At 36.4% G+C, this 20,538-nt stretch overlaps 1 protein-coding gene and 1 long non-coding RNA gene across 3 annotated transcripts in view; one reads left to right on the top strand and one right to left on the bottom strand.

Moving 5' to 3' along the window:
- Positions 1-1,663: 1,663 nt before the first annotated feature.
- The window catches only part of LOC132915273 (uncharacterized), a 65,998-nt gene continuing 47,123 nt past the window's right edge, over positions 1,664-20,538 (bottom strand). For both annotated transcript variants that reach the window (XR_009659823.1, XR_009659829.1), the window contains exon 3: positions 1,664-3,352. This is a non-coding gene — a long non-coding RNA (uncharacterized LOC132915273). The remainder of the gene's footprint in view (positions 3,353-20,538) is intronic.
- Positions 10,839-20,538, top strand: part of LOC132915004 (head-specific guanylate cyclase) — a 48,898-nt gene continuing 39,198 nt past the window's right edge. The window contains exon 1 of the mRNA XM_060974622.1: positions 10,839-12,064. Within this exon, the coding sequence (XP_060830605.1) occupies positions 11,825-12,064 (240 nt within the window). The 5' untranslated portion in view covers positions 10,839-11,824. The remainder of the gene's footprint in view (positions 12,065-20,538) is intronic.

Genomic DNA, 20,538 nt, shown 5'->3' with positions numbered 1-20,538 from the left:
TCTCTCTCTCTCTCTCTCTCTCTCTATCTGCATCTTTATGTGTATGTGTCTGTGTATCTGTCACGAAGCATCCGAAATGTGAAGGCGTTCGTACATAAACGCTCCAAGACCATCGTTCTAGTTGAAAGAAACAACCTGACTACCGGAAATGGAGCTCTTACGGCACGTGCCTGTTCGGAATGTAGCCGATTGCAGTTTCTAGCTTTCCTCGCGTAACGCAACGAGTTAATTTCCAGAGCGGGAACGGAGCATGAAAAAGCTGCAATTTCTTGAATATTCCGGAGCTTTCGAGTCCGATTGGAACCTTTCTCTGGAGCCTTTCAGTCTATACTCGCTCGTCAATATCACTCGATAATTTTCACGCATTATTTCGGCAGTTCGTATAAAAATTGAATACTTTAAACGCTTCTTTCGCGATATAAAGAGAATTTTAATTACTTCTGTATTCTGCCTTTTTAGAGTTTCGTTTTGTCTGTGTGAAACCACTGAAATATACTATGTTACAATGATCTACATTACTTCCCATAAATTTAATGGTATCTGCAAAAATTGTAATGCAACGTGAAGTTTCGAACTGAATTATACATTCAAATAAGTATCATTGCCGAGGAATATGCCAGAATTAACAAGAGTATAGAAAATTTCAGAGAATCAAGGAGATACGTAGTATAAATTATAATATCCTATGACACAATAATTTACTTTGGACTACGTTAAAAGCCATATTGTTGGATTTAGAAGGCAGTTCGACTTAACTCGAGATGGAAATTAAAACGCATAGTGCGTTCCATTTGACAAGGTGTAATTGCCGATGTGGAATGTGTATACGTGCATACATCAGAATCGATATTTCTTCGTGACAGCCGTTATTGCGACAAGTTCCTGTTGCAAATTTCATTAACCGTTATATCTGACACGGGATATACCTACAATGCGACGGTGGAAAGCTACACCAGTTTCCTACGTAATTTCTATCATTTGTACCCATTACAATTTGGAAATTTGCCGTTACACGCACGAAGACTGCACGTCGCTGCTTGGCATTTTTACGCATGAACTACCGACTTAAATGTTTACTTTTTATCGCGCTGAACGTTGAAGAGTTAGAGCCTCGATTTATCACTCCGCTATAAATGTCAGGACCGTCTGATATAGAACAGAGTCGTTTCTCTGTTTTACATTCCTATAACCTATTTTTATTTATGGGAATTATGCGCCTTTGTCCAATGAAATGAATATTTTTATGGAAAATGTGCTTATTTAAATGTAGAATTAAAATAATCAAAGAATGGAAGATACACAGCTAAAATATCGCTCAATTTCCTAAATAAATGTTTCTTTAGGTAAATCGATATGTCTGCTATTTTCCTCGTGTTTGCTTTGAAACAATTTTAATATCATTTTCCTAAAAGAGAATCGTCTCCTGAATAATAAATACGATACCTGGAATTTGTTAAGTTTACTTTGAAATCTTTAACGACATACTGTCAAAAATTGATGTGCCAAGTCTTCATTATCTCATTTAGTAAATATGATACCTGGAATTTGTTAAGTTTACTGTGAAATCTTTAACGACATACTGTCAAAAATTGATTTGCCAAGTTTTAATTATTTCATTTATTTTAATTATCTCATTAATTATCTATACGATACAGACTAACAATGAAGCTATTAAATGTTTCGTTCTTTAACTCATTGTCCATAATATCTCTAAACATGCAAGAACATTATGATCTCTCAGTTCAAATTATTTAAAATTTATTCGTTTACGTGCCGCCGGTTCGCATGTATCGCCTCAATTTTCAAATCAGTTATCGAATCGTACCTTGCTCCGTATTTACCAAATGCAAAGTAAATAGGCAAGTAGACGAATCACGTACTGCCATTTTGATAACAGCGTTTGGGAGCGAACTTACGAGGACCTCGTGCACGCTGTTCAAACGTTCCCAGGACATTTGCTTCCTGTATTCCCATTTCTCTGCGTCACGTAGTGGTCGAGTTTGAGGATCCGTGCAATGGCTAATAATTCTCTTGGGTAATGTTCCCCTGTACGTTTCGCCACGTCTCTCTCCAACTTCCAAGAACGATTTTTGAACACGAATCCCACGAGAACTACATATTTTATAATTCCTGCCCTCGTTGATCTTCACGAACAAGATAAAGTTCCGAAACTTTCTATAAGATATTTTATCGATTTCTGTGGAGACTTATACAAAGTGTCCTTCAATAACGGGAGAAAACAGAGAAAACAACTTATATAAATAGGTACATTATGTATCACATTTCCGAATTATGAACTATGACTTCTGTACTGTAAACTACTATAACTGATTTCACTAACAAAATTTATTGCGTGTACGTTTTATACCGTTGCTATGTTATGTTAGGTAAATACCGTAGAATTTCCTAAATACACAGGAGGACAAGCATTAACAATAGAAATTCTCCAATTTCCTCCTTTACCTGTAATTCGCGAATAAATATGCAGATAGTTAGGATCCACATTCGGATAATTGGATTGGAATTTAGTTTGCCTCATCTACTATTACAATTGCAAGTTCGTGTAATTAAAATAACAATCGTCATCGTCTAATTTAGATAAAAATTCCACACGAGAGTTTAAGAAATTCAGCATTGCGTAAAATTTCCTTTCAACAAATCGATTCGTATTTCTGACCTTTGAAAAATTGGACCACTCTGTGACACAAACACTGCAGTCTCGAGTTCATGTTAAAGATAACGATCATTTTCGTCTGTTATCTACAAAGTAAGCAGCTGCAACTTATAGGAGCAGAAAAACAATTTTACTTCGAGAACACAGTCGAGTAGAATATTTTCGTGTGAAACAGTTATATGTGAAATGTTTGCATTGCTTTTGCATTGGTCGATCGTCGCTGAAGTACCCTGCATACGCGATTTCAAGAGTAAAACGAGCAACCCTGTTTGAAGCACGAGCCAGTTTATAGAGTTCGTGGAAAGGATTTCTATTACAGACACGAGGGCTATGCAATTAAATCTTCGAGCTCGTATGTCGCCATTTAGTTGGCCGCAAATTTCTGCATTTACCTTCTGCCTGCCACGCTCCTACTATCCCATTCTACTGAGAGATTATTGCGCCGGTTTGTATTTGCTGCCTGCATTACGCTTCGCGCTTTCTATTCGCGTATCTCGTAAAATATTAACTTCTTAATGAAAGTAATACCAACTTCATCCTGCATGCAACGCAGTCGTCCATTGTACTTGCGAAAAATTAAGCATCACTAACCTAGCTTTGCACGAGAGCGCTGAATTAATTCCACCACTGCACCATCCTGACCCTTTTGACGCGATTCAAGGAATTAAAACGTGAGTCCTGGAACAAAGATGATATTTTTGATAATTACTATTTTCAGCATCTCTTTGATGTATTTTTAATGATAAATGAAATAGTAGAACTTTCATTGAACCGTTTCATAGAAGAATCATTGAACAGCGGAGCATCTGTCTTTTCTTGTATTTTAAATTATTTTACATTCTAGAGAAAGTAATATTACTTAAATGTAATATTATTCCTAAGTGGTACTAACTTTTTATATGAGTCGCTTAATGCAAAAGTGGTGTAAGTCAAAAAAGTTGATTACTGCATAATGAGGGATAAAGTAAAACTTCTGTAAAGGGTCGAGTGGGCGATTCTCACTTATTCTGCTATCCACTGAGAAACTAATGAAGATATACTTACACCGCGTTTGCACAAAACAAAACGAAGGTTACTCTTTCAAGATGTGGTGTTAAATCAAATTGGCAAAAAATCGAGTTACACCACTTTTGCATTAAATGGTTCATATATCCCATTTCGTTTTATACTTTCAAATCAAGTTAATTTGTACTTAATTTGGTTTAAACGTGTACTATTTTAGTGTACTTAAAATAACTTTAAATACAAGATGACGGAAAAATTATGTTTTGAATCAAGCATCGGATTCCAAATTGAAAATGTAAATTCCTAAATAATCCGATTTGACCCATTCTGATCGCTACCTGACCCAACCCGGACCTCTGGCATCCGTTATTTCGGGTACCCGCACATTCCCTGTATTCGCATATCGGAGATTCTACTATAGGTGTTTATTACCTTCAAGTATTACAAATATGACTTACGAACATTATTTGTATTATAAACTATATATGTAATTCTTAATTTCTGTTATTAGGTTCACCGGAGAGTCATGATTGTGAATTGGTTTATTTGTCAAATACATTTAAACTAGATCAGAATTAGTGTTGCTAGATGTGTAGTACTTAATGACAGTGTTTCCTAATTTACAAATTGCTAAATTACAACATAAATACGTGTTTCACTTGCGATGGTTTGGTGTAATATTAACTACATTAGGTTTAATCATGTGATCTGCTAAAATTTATTTTAGTCAACTTAGCAGTCAACCCTTATAACCATCAATATTAAGGGATACAGTTTTTTTAATCTAATGTTTACGTAAATTAACCGTTTACGTTATAACAAAAATTATATTACACCGCTTTTTTAATATTTTATTCGAGATGATGTCAATAAACACATTTTGTTCAAAAGTAACAAGTATTTTTATTGACATAAGAGTAGCAAAGTATACTCGACAGAAATAAATGTCTGTAACTTATTGTTTATTGTTTTTGTATTTGTATTGTTTTCTCTACCTAAAGTTTTAAGTATTTCTGTCGTTGTTTACGTATCCCGTGTGGCAGAAGTCGCTCACATTAATTTAACGTCTCGCCACGACATTGTAACAATTCAAAAGAAGTATCCTCTGTTACTTTTAATCTCCCTGAAACTTCACGATTCCCTGACACTCTTTTCCATTCTCTTATTAATCGCATGGAGGTACTATTATCCTTGATGTTAAGGATAACATAATAATTTTTCAACAATAGCAATACGTCGATACCTCTCCCTTATTTTCTATTTTAGCCAGTCTCTTTATTAATAGGAATGACTCCTAAAAAGAGATAAATCCAAGGATTCGACAGTTTCGAAAAGTTCACGTGATCATTATACATTCAAAGAACCAAAGATCTCCTTTGTATACTGAAATGTAAATTTTCGTAACACGGAAAAAGTAATTGTGCACGCGATTTGCGCCAATTTCGATTCTGATCACAAATGTAGTAATAAAATTTCCTTACAACACGATGCATACATAACTATAACAAATTCGTATCAAACTTCGAACGCCATTGAAAATTCCATTAACATCGACGTATGGTCAACCCTGTGGAATACATTCGCTGACATTAATCTAATATCGCAGCGAAACCACGAACGACGAGCTATAAAAACTTTAGCCTTTGCTATCACGCTGTCATTCGATTCTTCCATCTCTCGACTACGCTTTTTCTTTCCATTATATATCGAGACACAAGGTTTCCTCCTTCACCACGATATACCAACTAATCACATTAGTGAATTGACAAATTACAAGTTGTACATTAAGAACTACTGTAACACACATACACACACACACACACACACACGCACGCACGCAGTTCACTAATTTTACTGCTGACTTATAATTGAAAAATTTATTTATGCAGAACTTCATCATCAAACTTTTCACTTTACGAAAGAATGAAAAGTATGATAAAAACTAGAACTACTTACATTAAGACACTAAAACTATGATATGAAATTTGTAAGAAGGAAAGCAAAATGAGAATTACGGGGAAAAAGCACTTATTATTAGAAAGGAAAAGCAAGCATTATCCATATAATTTACAAAATTCATTCAAATTCGCTAAAATGTAGAAAATTTATTAACTTTCAATAAAGAGATATGTATTAATTAGTTTGACCACTCTGGCAATTTTAACTATTAATTACACTAATTTCACGAATAATATCAATTTAATTATGTAAGAGGATCCAGGATAGAACCAAATTGCACAGCATCTTACTTACTCGAAGCTAGAGAGAGGAAGAGAGAGATAGTGGAACAAAAAAATTAGTGACCGCTAATTAGGCTACATCGATCGGGCTGTGCGCGGTCTCAAGTAGCGCAAGCGTTCGTATATAGCGACATACGTGACACAGAAACACGGTAGAGATGTCATACTGTGTTGCCAAAGAATTCTCGTAGCGATTTTAAAAGTTTGTTTGTTTCGATCGTAACAAACCTCGTTGTTTCCAAGCACGTGCGTTGTTTACGGAGTTTCAGAAATTACCCCCTTCTGATAAGACAACGAATCCGATCTGAATCTATTTGTAGCTACAAAGGAGATCAGCCACGTTTGTCTTTCTTCTACTCTGTTTCGTGATTCTTCGGATTTCATTGTTTACTGTTACAGATACATTCTATGCATAGGAAATTTCCAGTCGAGTTTGTCTAAGAGCTACTACTTCTAGAAAACGCGTTTATTTATTTCTACTTTTCTTCTTTTCGAAAAAGGGTTGTCTACGTGTTGCGAATTGTTTAGTCTGCTACCCCGTAGGTTTGTAGAAAAGAAATGTTTTGTTCTTTAATGGACCGCTAATGGAATTGAAAAAGTTAAAGAGATCTTTAAAAGTTATTTTTCAATTGATTCAAAGTTTGTAATAATGAATTGGTCATTTTTGTAAACTAAAGTTGTTGTATTAACCGTATTAATCATTTTTCGATGTAGTTCTCTACGAACACAATGTTGAAATATTCTTACAAGTAGTAATCTGCATGATTCAAGTCAAACATGCGTATATTTTTTAAATATAATTTATATTTACAAAATATTTCTGACTAATTGCTTTATCTTATTAATTGAGCAATAGAATTTTAAATATTCAGTTTTAATTATTTTCATATCTGAAAGATCTCGTTCAAAATTGTTGAATACCGCCACTACTTCATATACTGTCCGAAAATCACACGGCAAATTTAGTTCCATACGAACGATATATTCGCAAATAGGAGAATATTGCGAAAAATTTACGGAACTTCGCAAATAGTCTCGTCATGTAATTTCCGTAATGAATAATAGCAAATTAAATACTGTAGGAGTGTGACGTGTACGGTGGCTACGTTTCGCTGCGTGTTATTGAATATTGTTTGACCATCAGAGAATTCCATTAGAGGCACTGAAGCATTAGATAAACCTACTTTGCAAGGTATTTTATTTTTTCATTCTCGCCAACAGGATTCCTCTAACAATATTCAGAAACGTTGGTCTCAATTACACACGTTCAAGCGCTTTTCCCGTGAAATTACCTTGGTAGTACGAACCTCCGCTACTAATCAAACGGAATGAGAACAATGATGATAGAACTTTTTCGGTGGAATATAAAGAAAAGTTAGGAGAAAAGAAGTAACGAAATGCAAAGCACATATTTGGCAACGACAGAGTTGAATTCATGCTGTGAGCGATGTTTTTATAATTTAAAGAAACGTACATAAAGTTTGAAAATGTCTTCTATCTTGCATGAAAGTGTCATTATAGTATCACAACGTTCTTTTTGAATTTCTCTAGTATACCGACTTTAAGTTCAGAATATTTCATCGACAGTCTGATCCTTTGACGATTAATATTCTTGGAAACTTTCAAAGCTCTGCAACTGATCGTAGTTAAAACAATGATATCAAAGTTTGCAATATCATAATGAGCGAACTAATACAAAATAGAGTGCTTTATTTGAAAGGAATGACGATATTAATTTATGAATTACTCGTCGATTATTCAATTCGATTTAACCACATGTAGCGTTTAATCACATGTTCGAATTTAATCACTATTCCACATTTACCTGTCGCAAGGTAGAGTTTTTCTCTGTTAATAAATATTACTGAATAGAAGTTGGAAAGTTTATATAAAGCGACGAGAATGTTTATCGTACGCTGAAATGTCAAATAGCTATTACTTCTATTACGTAGTGAAAGTTACGAACTAATTAGGCTCTGACAATAAACTTTTGATTATTACACCCGTAACAACCGAGTTCGGTTCGTAGTATGTTTAGTCTTTGACTTTTCCTGAAATCAGTTAGCTAATTTACACTGTAACAGAATTATGTTGCAGAGTTCTCCGCAAATCAGCCAGTCAAGTTGCTCTGTAACAAATGCGTTTATTTTTATTCGGAGAAACGCGTTTATTTTACTTCTATTTCGCTACGTCTCTCCCGAGACTTAATGTTAAGAGTCTCGAACACAAAGACGGTGAAGCGCTTCTCCTTCGGATAAAGGTTCGTCCTGCCTGCAGGCAGAACAGAGTTATTAGAGTTACAAAAGAATCTGTCGTTTTAAGACATTGCTTTCAAGCAAAATGAACTAACCGCTCGCGAATTCGCTTCGTCATTAAGTGTACAATGCAAAGAAAGTACGTGTACTTGAAGATGTTAAGAAAGGCTCTCGAAACAGGGAAAACCATCGACGTCCGAAAAGATAGAGGAATAGAGGATGGAAGTTATTACTTTTGGTTTGTTTTGTGGCTTTCGACTTATTCTTTCATAACAACTTTCGAGCCATTTGACAGGAACTTCGATAATCAATGGCTTCTCGAGAGATTATTTCTGAACAAAGGAAAGTGGTTAATTTGTAGCGAGACCGATTCGGTAATTGCTTCTGCTAATGATTTCCTCGGAAGCGTAGTAATTAACAACGAAATCGTTGAAGCTAGTTTAATGATGTTAAAAGTAAAATAATTCTTCTAATGTATTTTCAATTTGTACTATATATCGCTACCATTAGATGATGATATCCGAGTTTTGTTTACTTCTGTTTTCTCTTCCATCTTTTGATATATGATATGATATATCAGTGGAAAATTTTTGATATACAGACATAATTTTCTAGTGAAATTTTATAAATATATTCTCATCTGTTAAGAGTGACATCTCAAACACGACACTATCGAGGGGATATTTTTAAAATATCTGATAATCATCGAAGCAGAAATTATCAGTTTTAAACTATGGTAACCCTTACCCTTGTCTCTCCCTCAATGTTATTAGAAGTTTTACTACCGCTAAAAGAAAGTCGATAGGAGGAAATTTTAAGGAATGACTCGAATATGGTCGCTACCCTCGGTGTCTGTGTAACTCTATAATGGACCAGAATATTAAAACTTATGGAAGCGCAGTGACCTACATTTCCAAGAACAGTCACTACTTTCACATATATTATATTCTCTAAGATTCCTCATAGAGAGTGAAAAGTCTTAAAAGGAGATGAAAGAGAGGAGGACGGTAAAAGAGAAAGGTCGCTAGGCGTGTGTATTTCTCTTCTATTCAACGACCCCTCAACGTTTGTTAAATAAACCTCCCACTGACGTTCTCGCTACGTGAAATATAGGAAAGCTGGAAGCAAATATACATCTGCGAATTCTTCCCTCTTTCGCCCTACATGCACGACCGTAGCTCGCGGGTCAATTTTCTCAAGTCCTTTGTTATATGCCTCGCACCCGACCAACTCGACCCCCTCTTGCATATTCCTATTCGTCTCTCAAGTACACACACATATACACCGTGTGTCTTTGTACATAGCTAGAAAATAATTAGGGTTTGACATTTTTAGATAATACTGAAATAGAATATCAAATATTACAGTCGATACAGAAAAGCTTTGCATTCTTATGATAAGTGTCGTTGAATTAAGTATTTGTTCTAGAAAGAGTGGAAAAAGACTTAAAAAATGCATAGAATTTGTATTGCATGATATAAATAATCTGGAATAAATATTGTACTCTGAATTTTATTCTCGATATAGGCTTTATCGAAGGTTTCTAGAAGATTTGCAACTTTCATACGTGAAATATAATGTTAATAAAAGCGTGCAAAAGAAGATGAAATATTTCTTTCGTGCAATTGTCCTGAGTCTGTCTTATATGAATCTTCTTTTACTGCGTTAGTAATAAAACTTTAAACACGCGGGCATAATGAGGATATTAAAGATAAAATTTATATTCATATAAAGATTTTTTTATCAGAAGTAAGCTTCGAGCATTGGTTTTTGTAATGCAAATATTAGAAAATGAAGCACGGCATTCGTATAGCGTTTATTATTGAAATCGAGCCACAGGAACGACCCGGAGCAGCGTTTGACTATGCTCGCCTGAAATTGCAATTTACATTCAAAAATTCAATTCCTTGCTCAGCAACAAAACCATTTATTCACGCGCCGCTGTATCAGATTACAGGATTAAGCAGATTCTCTTAAAACCGAGACTGCAAACTGCAATTCCAAACAAAATTCGTTCCCTAGCCTGAATATCTTCTCCACGTCCCAGACCAGCTGGCGATAAATTTCCCGATACTGCGATACTAGCCTCGAGCGTTAAGCTTGCACTGTTTATCAGAGAAGCTCTCTACTGCTAACAAAGTTCCATCCAAAGGAGCACAAACGGGCTAACACGCTTTCTATTCGACGAATACGTCTGTTAAGACGTCGTGTGCACACGGCATTTTACGAAATCGTAGAAACGTAGAAGGGCCAAACCAAATTTCATCGACAGTCGAGAGTCGTAGCTGTCAATCGGCTGTTTCGAACTCGCGTCGACGAAACGGGGCCACGAAAAGAGTTGGACGGGGAAGATCTCCGTAAATTCTGGTTGGTAGAACGAGCAAAAGGGATCGAGAGATACCGGTGACGGGAAAAGCTGGCAGACAGGCAGGCAAGTAGGGCAGAGGGAGCAGGTTTTCGTTTGCGGTTGAAAGAGCTACCAGTAAAGAGAAAAAGCCATTCTCTCTCTCTCTTTCTCTCTCGTTCGGTAGGTCGAGAGGGGCTGAATATTCGCGCAGGCGTTTCTACCACCGTCCATCGTGGCGCCTTGACGCTCCTCGCAGCTCCGCGTCCCGACGCTTACCCCGCCAATCGTTTCCACTCCACCCCGTCTGCCGCTTACCACCAAGCAACCAACACTCGGCGCTGCTCGTTGCGCCTCGGTCAATCCGCCACTAGTATGGCGCTACGCGCTCCGACACGCCACCGTACGTAGCGTGCTTTCGCAATCGACGACAGATCGTGCACCGTGATACACGCTGAAAAACGGTGAAACACGCGCGAATTCTTTTACTCGACGAACAATCAAGTAGTCTGACTGAAAAGTCGGTGGAGGAACGTGTTTTCTCGATTCTTCGAAGGAAAGAAAGAAAGAAAAGAAAATATACGAGAAGAAGTTGACTATCCGTCGCCAGAATACAATTATTGTTTTGCTAGTGTTCGTCCAGACTTGACAGATAAGAATCGAGTGATTGATAGAAAGATAGGGAGAGAAAAGCGTGAGCGGCCACCGACCAAGGGGTTGAGAGCGGCTATTTAGGGGTTGCTACTATGTAACCGCGTGCACCAACGCTTATCCGGTAGTAGCTCGCAGAGAACGCCGCGTGTTAAGTGCTGATTGCATTGCGGTGACACGAACTGCGATAAGCGGCAACCAGCAACTGGTAATAAGTGAATTTCGTTTACAATTAGGGAAATGATAGCGTCGTTAAACGCGGTCTGGTGCACGAGGCCGGACGGAAGTCGCGGCAGGTGTCTGACCCGGTACGAGCTCTAGGGCAACGATGCGAGTGGATCGGCTGACACGAAAACCAGACAGGACAGAGACGAGCAAATACTGGAAGCGCGTGTTGTTCCGTTGAAACGTTTGGAAAGCGAAGATACCGCTTCGTTGCCGAGGCGAAATACAACAACATCAAAAACGAGAGAAGAAAGAGTGGAGCAAGTGCTATCAACTGCACAGTTGATCGCTGATAAACATGAGAGTACCACGTAACACGCTAGTGTTCATTTAATGCGACCTAACGATCGAACGATTCACACCGCGCGCTAGAGTTCCCGTAGCCCGCATCGCTGACAGCGATCTTCACGACCGTTCATCGATAAACAACATGGCATGTCCTTTTTCACGGGATCTCTTGAAGGCAGGCCGCGACAAGCAGACCGTCAGAAGGGACAACGATCGCTCGAGTATCGCCAGATTGGGACAGAATGGCGGTGGCAAGTCTAGACAATCGTCCTTTGAAGTCACGTCGTTGCTGATGAGAGAGGAAGCCGAAGATGCAGAGGATACGCAGACCCTGAACCTGAAGCACCTGAGAGCTGCAGTACTCGTGCTGACAAATCCATCGGTATCGTCTTTATCTATTTCTATGTCACAATTAATTTCACGATTTTTTTCATAAGAGTACAGTAGAAAACCGAGATTTGAAAGTAGATACAAAGCTGCCGTTATTAAGCGAGATATTCGCGCGCGAAAGTCAAGCTATTGCATTCTTGGATTAGCGAGTTCAGGAATCACACGCTTGAGAAAGTTGAACGCAGAACCAAGTTTAGGTAAGACGAAGGCAAGGGAAAGGAATTTATGCGACTTCCCGCTTGTCGAGTTTGTCGTCTTTCGATAAATTTTTCATGAAACTTGGGAATTCAATTTTCCCGGGCTTCTTCTCTTCATCTTTCGGTTCCCTACACAATTATTACATTCAAGGCGAGCGATTCAGGAAAGGGAGGTGTAATAAGTAGAATGTTTGGAAGTTGTAGGTACATGTGTGATTTGTAGGGTGATAGAATTCAGCAATCGAAGCGTAGAATTTTTGATAAATATGCGGTGTGGTTATAATACGAGTCTTTGGAAAGGGAAGCCTTGGTTTTTGTTCTTCCACAGGGAAATTGAAACGAACTTTGCAAAGTATGAGTTATTCATGGATTTCTTTTACTTCAGTTTCCTTGAATTTCCATTCACGTTGCATCGAATCTTTTTATTTTCTTTTTCTTCGTAAAATATATCTATAAAGTTCACATGAATTGAAAATTTAATTAATACGTACGAATATGTATATTCTCATTAGTAAAATATTTATTAAAAGAAACACAACAATTATTTAAAGTTAACAGTCAAATAAGTTGCTGTAACTTTCTATACGTACATCTGTACCAAATTGTATTTGGCAAGAGTTCCAGTTTGAAATTACTCTTTGTTTTATTGATAATTTGATGAAATTGTTGTGTAATATTTATCGAGGCATTTTTATATTATGGTTTCTTCAAACTCAGTTTATTACAGTTTGCTATCTATCTTTTATCATTTGAAAAAAGAGTATGATGTCATAAAGCTTTTACACGGATACAACACATCAAGACAGAATCTGTAGCAGATGTCACCATTATCTTTGATTTGTATCACTTTCCGATGTTATCCTACATGAGCTAGCAGTTTAACTGTTTCTATCCAAAGTACAAATTGAAAGCAAATTATTTGCAAATATAGATATTACTGCATGTTCCAAATGTAATAGTTTTCGTATATTCAATTTCTTTGTCATAAATTATTCTTTGTACAATGGTGGATAATCGATGTTTTAAGTGACAGACGCGCATTTAAACGTACGCATTTTTTAAGTAAATTTCATATAAAATTGAGTTCCTTTTACTACAGTAAAGTAGTACAGTAAAACAGATAGTGAAAATTATACAGATGGAATCTCGCTAAAAGAATACTTTGAACATCTTGTCAAAGTCAATATCTATTAATTTACCGTTCTACCGAGACAGATTTCATCGCTTTTAAGTCATTAATATTTGAAAGTCAAAGCTAATTGAAGCAGAAATTCAGAAAAATAAAATTTATAATACAGGATGTAAGAAGGTAACAATTGTCATCTATCATAAACCGATTCATTGTTTGTTGATTTATAAGAAGAAGGCACCAATGTCTGACCATAAATTTTAATACTATTTTCGAAACATGTATCAAACTTCTTCCTCTCTACAAATCACTCACCGCATAATACCAGATACTCAAAACTTTTCAAGTTATTTACTTTCAAAGTTTTCTACGTGCCTCAAGTGCAAGTTATATTATTCGCCTATATGCAATTATCATATAATAACCATGCTTCGTACCATGTCACCACTGAAATCTCCGTCGGTTCTTCCAAAATCAGAAAATATCTTTTCATCGAAGAAACAAAATTTCTTGCACTATCGACGCTATCATCGTTCATCCGAATGAAATTCGTATTTCACCGGAAAAGAAAAACGGTAAAGAAATGTATTTGTTGTTTTATATGTGTGAAATCATCTGGTATCAGAAAACGGGAGAACGAGGAAGAAAACGATTTGTTGATCGTTCTCGGAAGCGTTTCATTATCAAAGATAAAATCATCGAGATCGTTCGCAAAGAAACACGAGCAACATGCCAGTTTGTAGTACAAATTAGAATTCTGACCTCGGGAATTGGGTCGGAAATGTGCAATAAACGTATATGGAGGGCTCCTCTGTTTTGCTGCCAGCCACAAAAACGCCGTGGAAAATTTTCTGTCGTATGGCGAAACCTATTTCCCGTTTACCGGAGGCCAAGCGGTGTTCCAGAACTCGTGAAAACACTCGCGGGAACCTTTTCGCGCCATCGCGCTCGATAAAAACCAACGCGTAATTCCGGTCGCTTATCAGCCCTCGAATGATCGACGAGTCCAACGTTCGACGGATTTCGCTAACTTTTTCCGTTTCTACGATTTGCGCTATGTTTCTTACTGAATTAATTCGAAAACCGTTTTAATTAAAGTATCAAAGATCGTTTTCGCGATACAGAATTGATGTGTGGTGAAATTAAAAGAAGTTTATCGCGCGCAAGATATTGAAATTTGAAAGAATTGTTAATCACAGAATAGCAAATGGCAATTGGTAAAAACTGAGTCTACGTGTTTGTGTCATTGTTTTATTGTATTTTATCTTTTAAGGTAATTTCGTACATAAATTTTATTTTGCAGTTAAGTAAAAGTAGGAAGATAAGAAATTACGGTCACGATCTTCATACAACGATTATCGCGTCCGTATCGCAATTCTATGTAAATTATGAAACTATGTATGAGAAAAGAACTCGTATATTATATGATAAAATGTTTAGAACTATAAAGTACATTATAAAACAGTTATGAAAGCTACACTGAGTAGCAAAATTATGGATACTATAGAACTAGCGAAACTAAATTGGGAATCACGAAATCGATCATCATTATTAACGTAATTTTTTCTTTGAAGCAGCAAAGCGTATTATATGAAGTAATAGGGTTGCAGTTCTCTGTGTCGAATAAGCCAATCATAGTCATTCAGTAACATTTGAATGATAGCAAAGCCTTTTCACGATATTTAATTACTCCGCGCCTTAGACACCTGAATTACGCTGTCTTTTCATAACTTAATTATTCTTTTATATAGAATTAATAGAATTAATATTCGGAAAGAAATGAAAATTTGTATAATACCGAAGTATTGGTTATTACGTTAATTTTCTAACTTGTTCTTCGAATATCCAGCCTCTGCTTGTATTAATTACATTGCTTCGGATAACCTCTTTAGTAAGTTCATTTTGTAATTATCCCGACTTCGTTATTCTACTTCATCATCTCGATAAAGGTATCATTACAACTGGAACAGTATCGAAAAAATGAAGCCTATGAGGGCCTATGAAGCGACGCACAACAAACTTCGATTCTAAGTCACATTTTAATGTAGTATTCAAATATCTACTGCAAGATAAAAACTCTTATCAACATAATTCCATAAAAACGACTTAATCTTTGTTAATAATCGACGCATTGTAAATATTTATGAAAATTCATATTTCTATAAACGCAATTAAAAAGTGAGACGTAAATGGAAATTTATTTCGCTTGCTAGATGTTCTAAAGATATTTTACATTGGATATTTTTTATATTTTTAAATATTATATGCATTTTGTGTATTTTTGGATAATGAAATTTCCAATAAAAAAAGTGAATAAATTTTTTCGATCTAATGATCGCGGCCAAGAGGAGATAAATTTAATTGTTGGAAAATTTATTATAAAACAGGTGAGAGTTTTAACGAGAACGTCGTTCAAAGCGGAACGAAATCGCCACTCAGTAAGAATGTGAGAAGAAAGCTGTGGTCATTCGAGACGAACCTCCGTGTTTTTTCTCCCTCTGTTCGTGTCATGAAACTCCCATTAGTCTCTAGCGCATCAATCGAGAAGAATCGATTCACTGTTCGCTAGAGAAAATCTTGGATAAAAAGGATCTCCCAAACTATTGTGAAATATCCGTAGCGAACATTTCCGACAATAGATTCGCAGCATTATATTATAACATAATAAACGTAGCGATTTATGTGCTATTTCACACTAACAAGAAAAGTCCACGTTACAAATGCACGATGTCGCGTCTTTGCGATTTGAAAAATAGAAACCGTAAAACATATCGATGCCAAAAATGAATATTTTCGCGACATATGATACGTGCAATTTTTTACTAGAAATTTACTATTGAAAATACATATAAGGGCCAATACAAGCAATCGATGCAACGTCGTTGCGATCTTGCAACGATGAGGCTGTGCAATTCAGCAGCTTTATATTTCCAATAGCGAGATTGAACGCTTGTATGCAATGCATCATTAAAAATATAAAGCTTCCGAGTCACCTAGAATCGTTATTGCAAAATTGCAACGACGTCGCATCGTTCATCTGCGTGTAATCCGCGAATTTCTAGAGATTTTCCTCCATGATGAATTTACTTCGCTCTTCTAAACGTGCTCTTTTCTACCGTTACAAATTCGCAGAAAAATAATTAAATATTTGATCCGACAAATAAACGTGACATATTTGCGAGTGAAATTTTGTATTTTAGTATAAACATACAACGAAATGTCGTTGCCACTGCCGATACTTCGAATATTTCGCATCGGTCTATCCGAGGAATTCTTAACGCGGCAACGTTCAACATTCGCGAAACAATCGGCGTTTCAATAACTCGTCTCTGTTTTGCCACGAATGGAGAACGAGAGACAGAGAGAGTGTGAGTAATGCGAGCTAACACGTAATATGAATTTCAAATCAGAGGCGTCCTGTTTGCTAAAATCGCGCATATTGCCCTATACGTTTCAGGCTACGAGCACTTAATTCGAATTTGATACTTCGAACTTCACTTCGGGTCGATTTCCATATCCAATGTCCGACAAGTTTTCAACGGCTATCCACCAAGAATTCATATTCACGCTTCCCCTTTTACCGTTCGGCATCATTCCCAAATTTTGAGGTCATTGTGTTTCATTTGGAAAATATTAACGTGTATCCTGATTACGGCTATTACTGATTTACATTTCACGAACAGTTCGTCGCATCATCTGTTCGTTATTGTTATATCATATTATTTATTTGCGTACTGTCTACAAACATATTCGCGGGACATGGTGTTATTATGTATAGTAGACACAAAGTATATGCAAATTGCAAACAGGAAACATGATAGACAATTTTGAAATTCAATAACGCGTTAATTTATTTCATATTACCAAAACGTCCCTTCGCTTGTTTGTAATATCAAATATGTATTTTTACATCTTATTGGACATTTAAAAAATGATTCAGTATTTGATTCCAAATTTTACGGATTTATCATCTACGTTCAAGAAATTTATATCTACGAATCTAACAAATTGCAAGAAGTTAAGATAGTAATAAAAATAAGCTTAACATTTACAGAAATGAAAAAGTGAATTGTTCGCCAGTAAGCACATGCCTTCACCCAATTGTAACATAGAATCGTCGCACGAGCGGAAGATCTTAACGTCCCGTCGCGTCCTTTAGAACTGGGCAGACGCACAATGCGACACTTAAGTGAGGATTCGGGACGAAAATTAAAATTCCCATGCCATACTCACAGACCACGTTTGCAGACAATATTTGCACGATAGCAGACTAGGTTCGAACATTCACAGTCCACGTTTGCACTTTTGCACGTTCTCGCGTTTCACAATGTGGAATTTAAATGGCAGTTTGAAACAAAGATCAAAAAATACATATAACGTGCGGCTCTCCTGAAACTTGATATCAGGCGTGAGTAAAAGTCCGTTCGTAAAATCTTTTTTAATATTTTCCTACTTTCTTGTTCGTGGAAAATATCTTAAATATTTCTTTCTTTATCTAACCGCATACAGTGACGTCAAAGTAAATAGTACCGATACTGGGAACAATCTTTCTATTTTTTATTATTTTCATGTATCGTCGCTTCCGTTTGGTTAAACATCGTACTGACATTTAGTAAAAAGCGGAGTCTTTATGTAACTTTGAACATTTTGTTGAAATAAGTCAGAGATCCACTTTTTAACCAAGTGGCGATTACGAATGAGTTCCACTAAAAAGATAAAGAATATCCAGTGTAGCAGTTTGTAGCAGAAAAAATTTACATATCAATGTAATACAATAGATACCTTCTTGACACAGAATAATCAAAGTTACAGGACGATGTGAACCGTTTTCTTTTAATCGCTCTTTAAAAAAAGAAAGAGATTTTTTAATTGGAAACTAAGATTATACGCATCTTTGCTCAAATTTTCTACATTTTCGGAGTAATAAACACTACTTCACAAGAATCGATAAACACGAATGTACCATGAACGAGTGAGTTAATTTTCAAATGATTAGATTATGACGTACAAACGACTTTTACTAAACGTCTATTTCGGCGGCAATTACCGTTTGCATTTATGTTACTTCCAGACAATACAGACATACAAAACAATGATTACATATGTCGGTTCTTGTCCACTGCATGCCAAACTGTGCAACGCCTCGGAATTGATACTCTGTTGAAAATAATTAGCTGATCGCTTCTAATTTTAGCCACTTGACTCTTCTCTCGCATCACGTCACGATCCTCTGAAAGCATCAGCTAACTGCGCGCTGTAATTCTTTACACGACCGGTCGTTTAACTCGGTTTACGGGGGCGATATTCGCGTTTTGAAGTTGTTATGCAAATGCGGGTGTAAAAGAAGGAGCGTGGAATCACGTCGTTGAATGGGATTGTTGCTCACTCGTGTATTCAATGATTTAATGGACGAGAGGGGTTGTACGAAGTACTTCTGCTCAGTTCCATTATATTTACTTCAATTGTGGTTCATGAACAAATTGTATGGTAAAGTGCCTGGTTTTTGGAGGAACGACGTGATATTTAGTTTAATTAATTCTTTTATCGGAGAAAGTTTAAAACAACTGGAGGAAATAAATACGAGTTATACCGTTTTAAGCGGAGCAACGCAGAAATTAATTAAACGGTATGAACCCTTAATGGTGTATTTCATATTTCATACTATTTAGTATTAATAGTAAATTTCACACTTTGATTCGCCAACAATTTTGCAGCAGCAGAAAACCATATATCTGTATTATATTAGCGTTCTACAAAAGACCTAATGAAATGACTTGACGAAGAATTAAGCAAATTTTTTAAAATTAAAAAATGTGTTGAAGAGATAATTTGAGGTGGTTTAATAATAAACGCCATGGTTTATTAATTAAAGAAATGAGTGATAAAATTGTAATAGTCAATTATATTAAAATCACTTTAAGTACAAATGCAGAGATAGTGCATGCTGGTCTTAATCGTCGCTCGCTTAATGCTACTGTTCAACAATATGACTCGCTATACTGACTAGCTACAATGACTGTCCTAGAGAGCATGTTCGTCTATTTATATCGACAGGTGTTATTATAAAAAGTTCAAATGTAACTCCATTACAAATAACGGCGATAATGTTTTGTTCGGAGTTCATTTACCTTTGAACCTTTGAACAATATCATGACACAATAATATGAGTCTCTCCCGATTTCAAATCTTCGACTCATATGCCGCTACAAGTTTAACCAAGAATATAAATATATCGCAGGCGACAATTTTGATAGGAAATGAACTCCTTCTTTAAACACTCTTAAATTAAAATCTCCCATACGATATTCGGTCTAGAGCGAAAAATTCACACAATCGTCAATGCAATACACAGGATACATCAATGGAAAAAGAGCAATATCAAGTATGCATTCCCATTTCAGTGCGAACTCGCTAGCATCCGTAATCGAGTCGCGAGCTCCGTAACAAAATCTATTTCGACGGGACGAAGTTCAAAGAAATCCGATCGAAGGAAACGAAAATTGATTGTCGTTTAACAGCGATTCATAGGCATAACCTGTTGAGTCGACGTCTCCTCGGTATAAGTATCGATAAAATCGAGAAACGGTGTCGACGAAAGAGACGGAGATCCTTGACTTTCGTTTTTTAGGCGACTTTTACATTCTACCTTGGAGTGAAGTGGTTCGACGAGCCGGGTTGTTTAATCTTAATCGAACGGATAATACAGCTGTGTGCGAGACTGTCCTGTTGCGGTTCTCAGTCGAAGCAACCGCAGCTTCAAGGCAATGCGGCGCTGTGACAACCCGATGTGCGTGATAATTGCATTGCCATTTTGTGGAAACGGGGCCATTAGTCGATTGATTCGTTCGCGTTTCGTTCGGTCCATTTAACGTACGCTATGTAACACGCGGTACATGTAAAAGATACGATATCGATAGATATTGCAAACGAAAGTTTAGAGTCACTTTTATTTAGCCGATTCTATCAGTAGAAAATGGTTACTGATGTTACGTACGATCACGTTGAGGTTTGAAATTGGTAGACGAGCACTATTTAAAATGAAGTTTAAATGGACAATATCAGGCAAATGTAAGCGAATAGTTCTAAATTTCTATGTTCTATTTATAATTTTTTTTCTTTTTTTTTTAGAATTTACTGAAG

This window comes from Bombus pascuorum, chromosome 1, assembly GCF_905332965.1.
Source record: "Bombus pascuorum chromosome 1, iyBomPasc1.1, whole genome shotgun sequence".
Lineage (NCBI taxonomy): Eukaryota > Metazoa > Arthropoda > Insecta > Hymenoptera > Apidae > Bombus > Bombus pascuorum.
The sequence above is the reverse complement of the archived record's forward strand: the minus strand, read 5'-3'. Positions and strand labels throughout refer to the sequence as shown.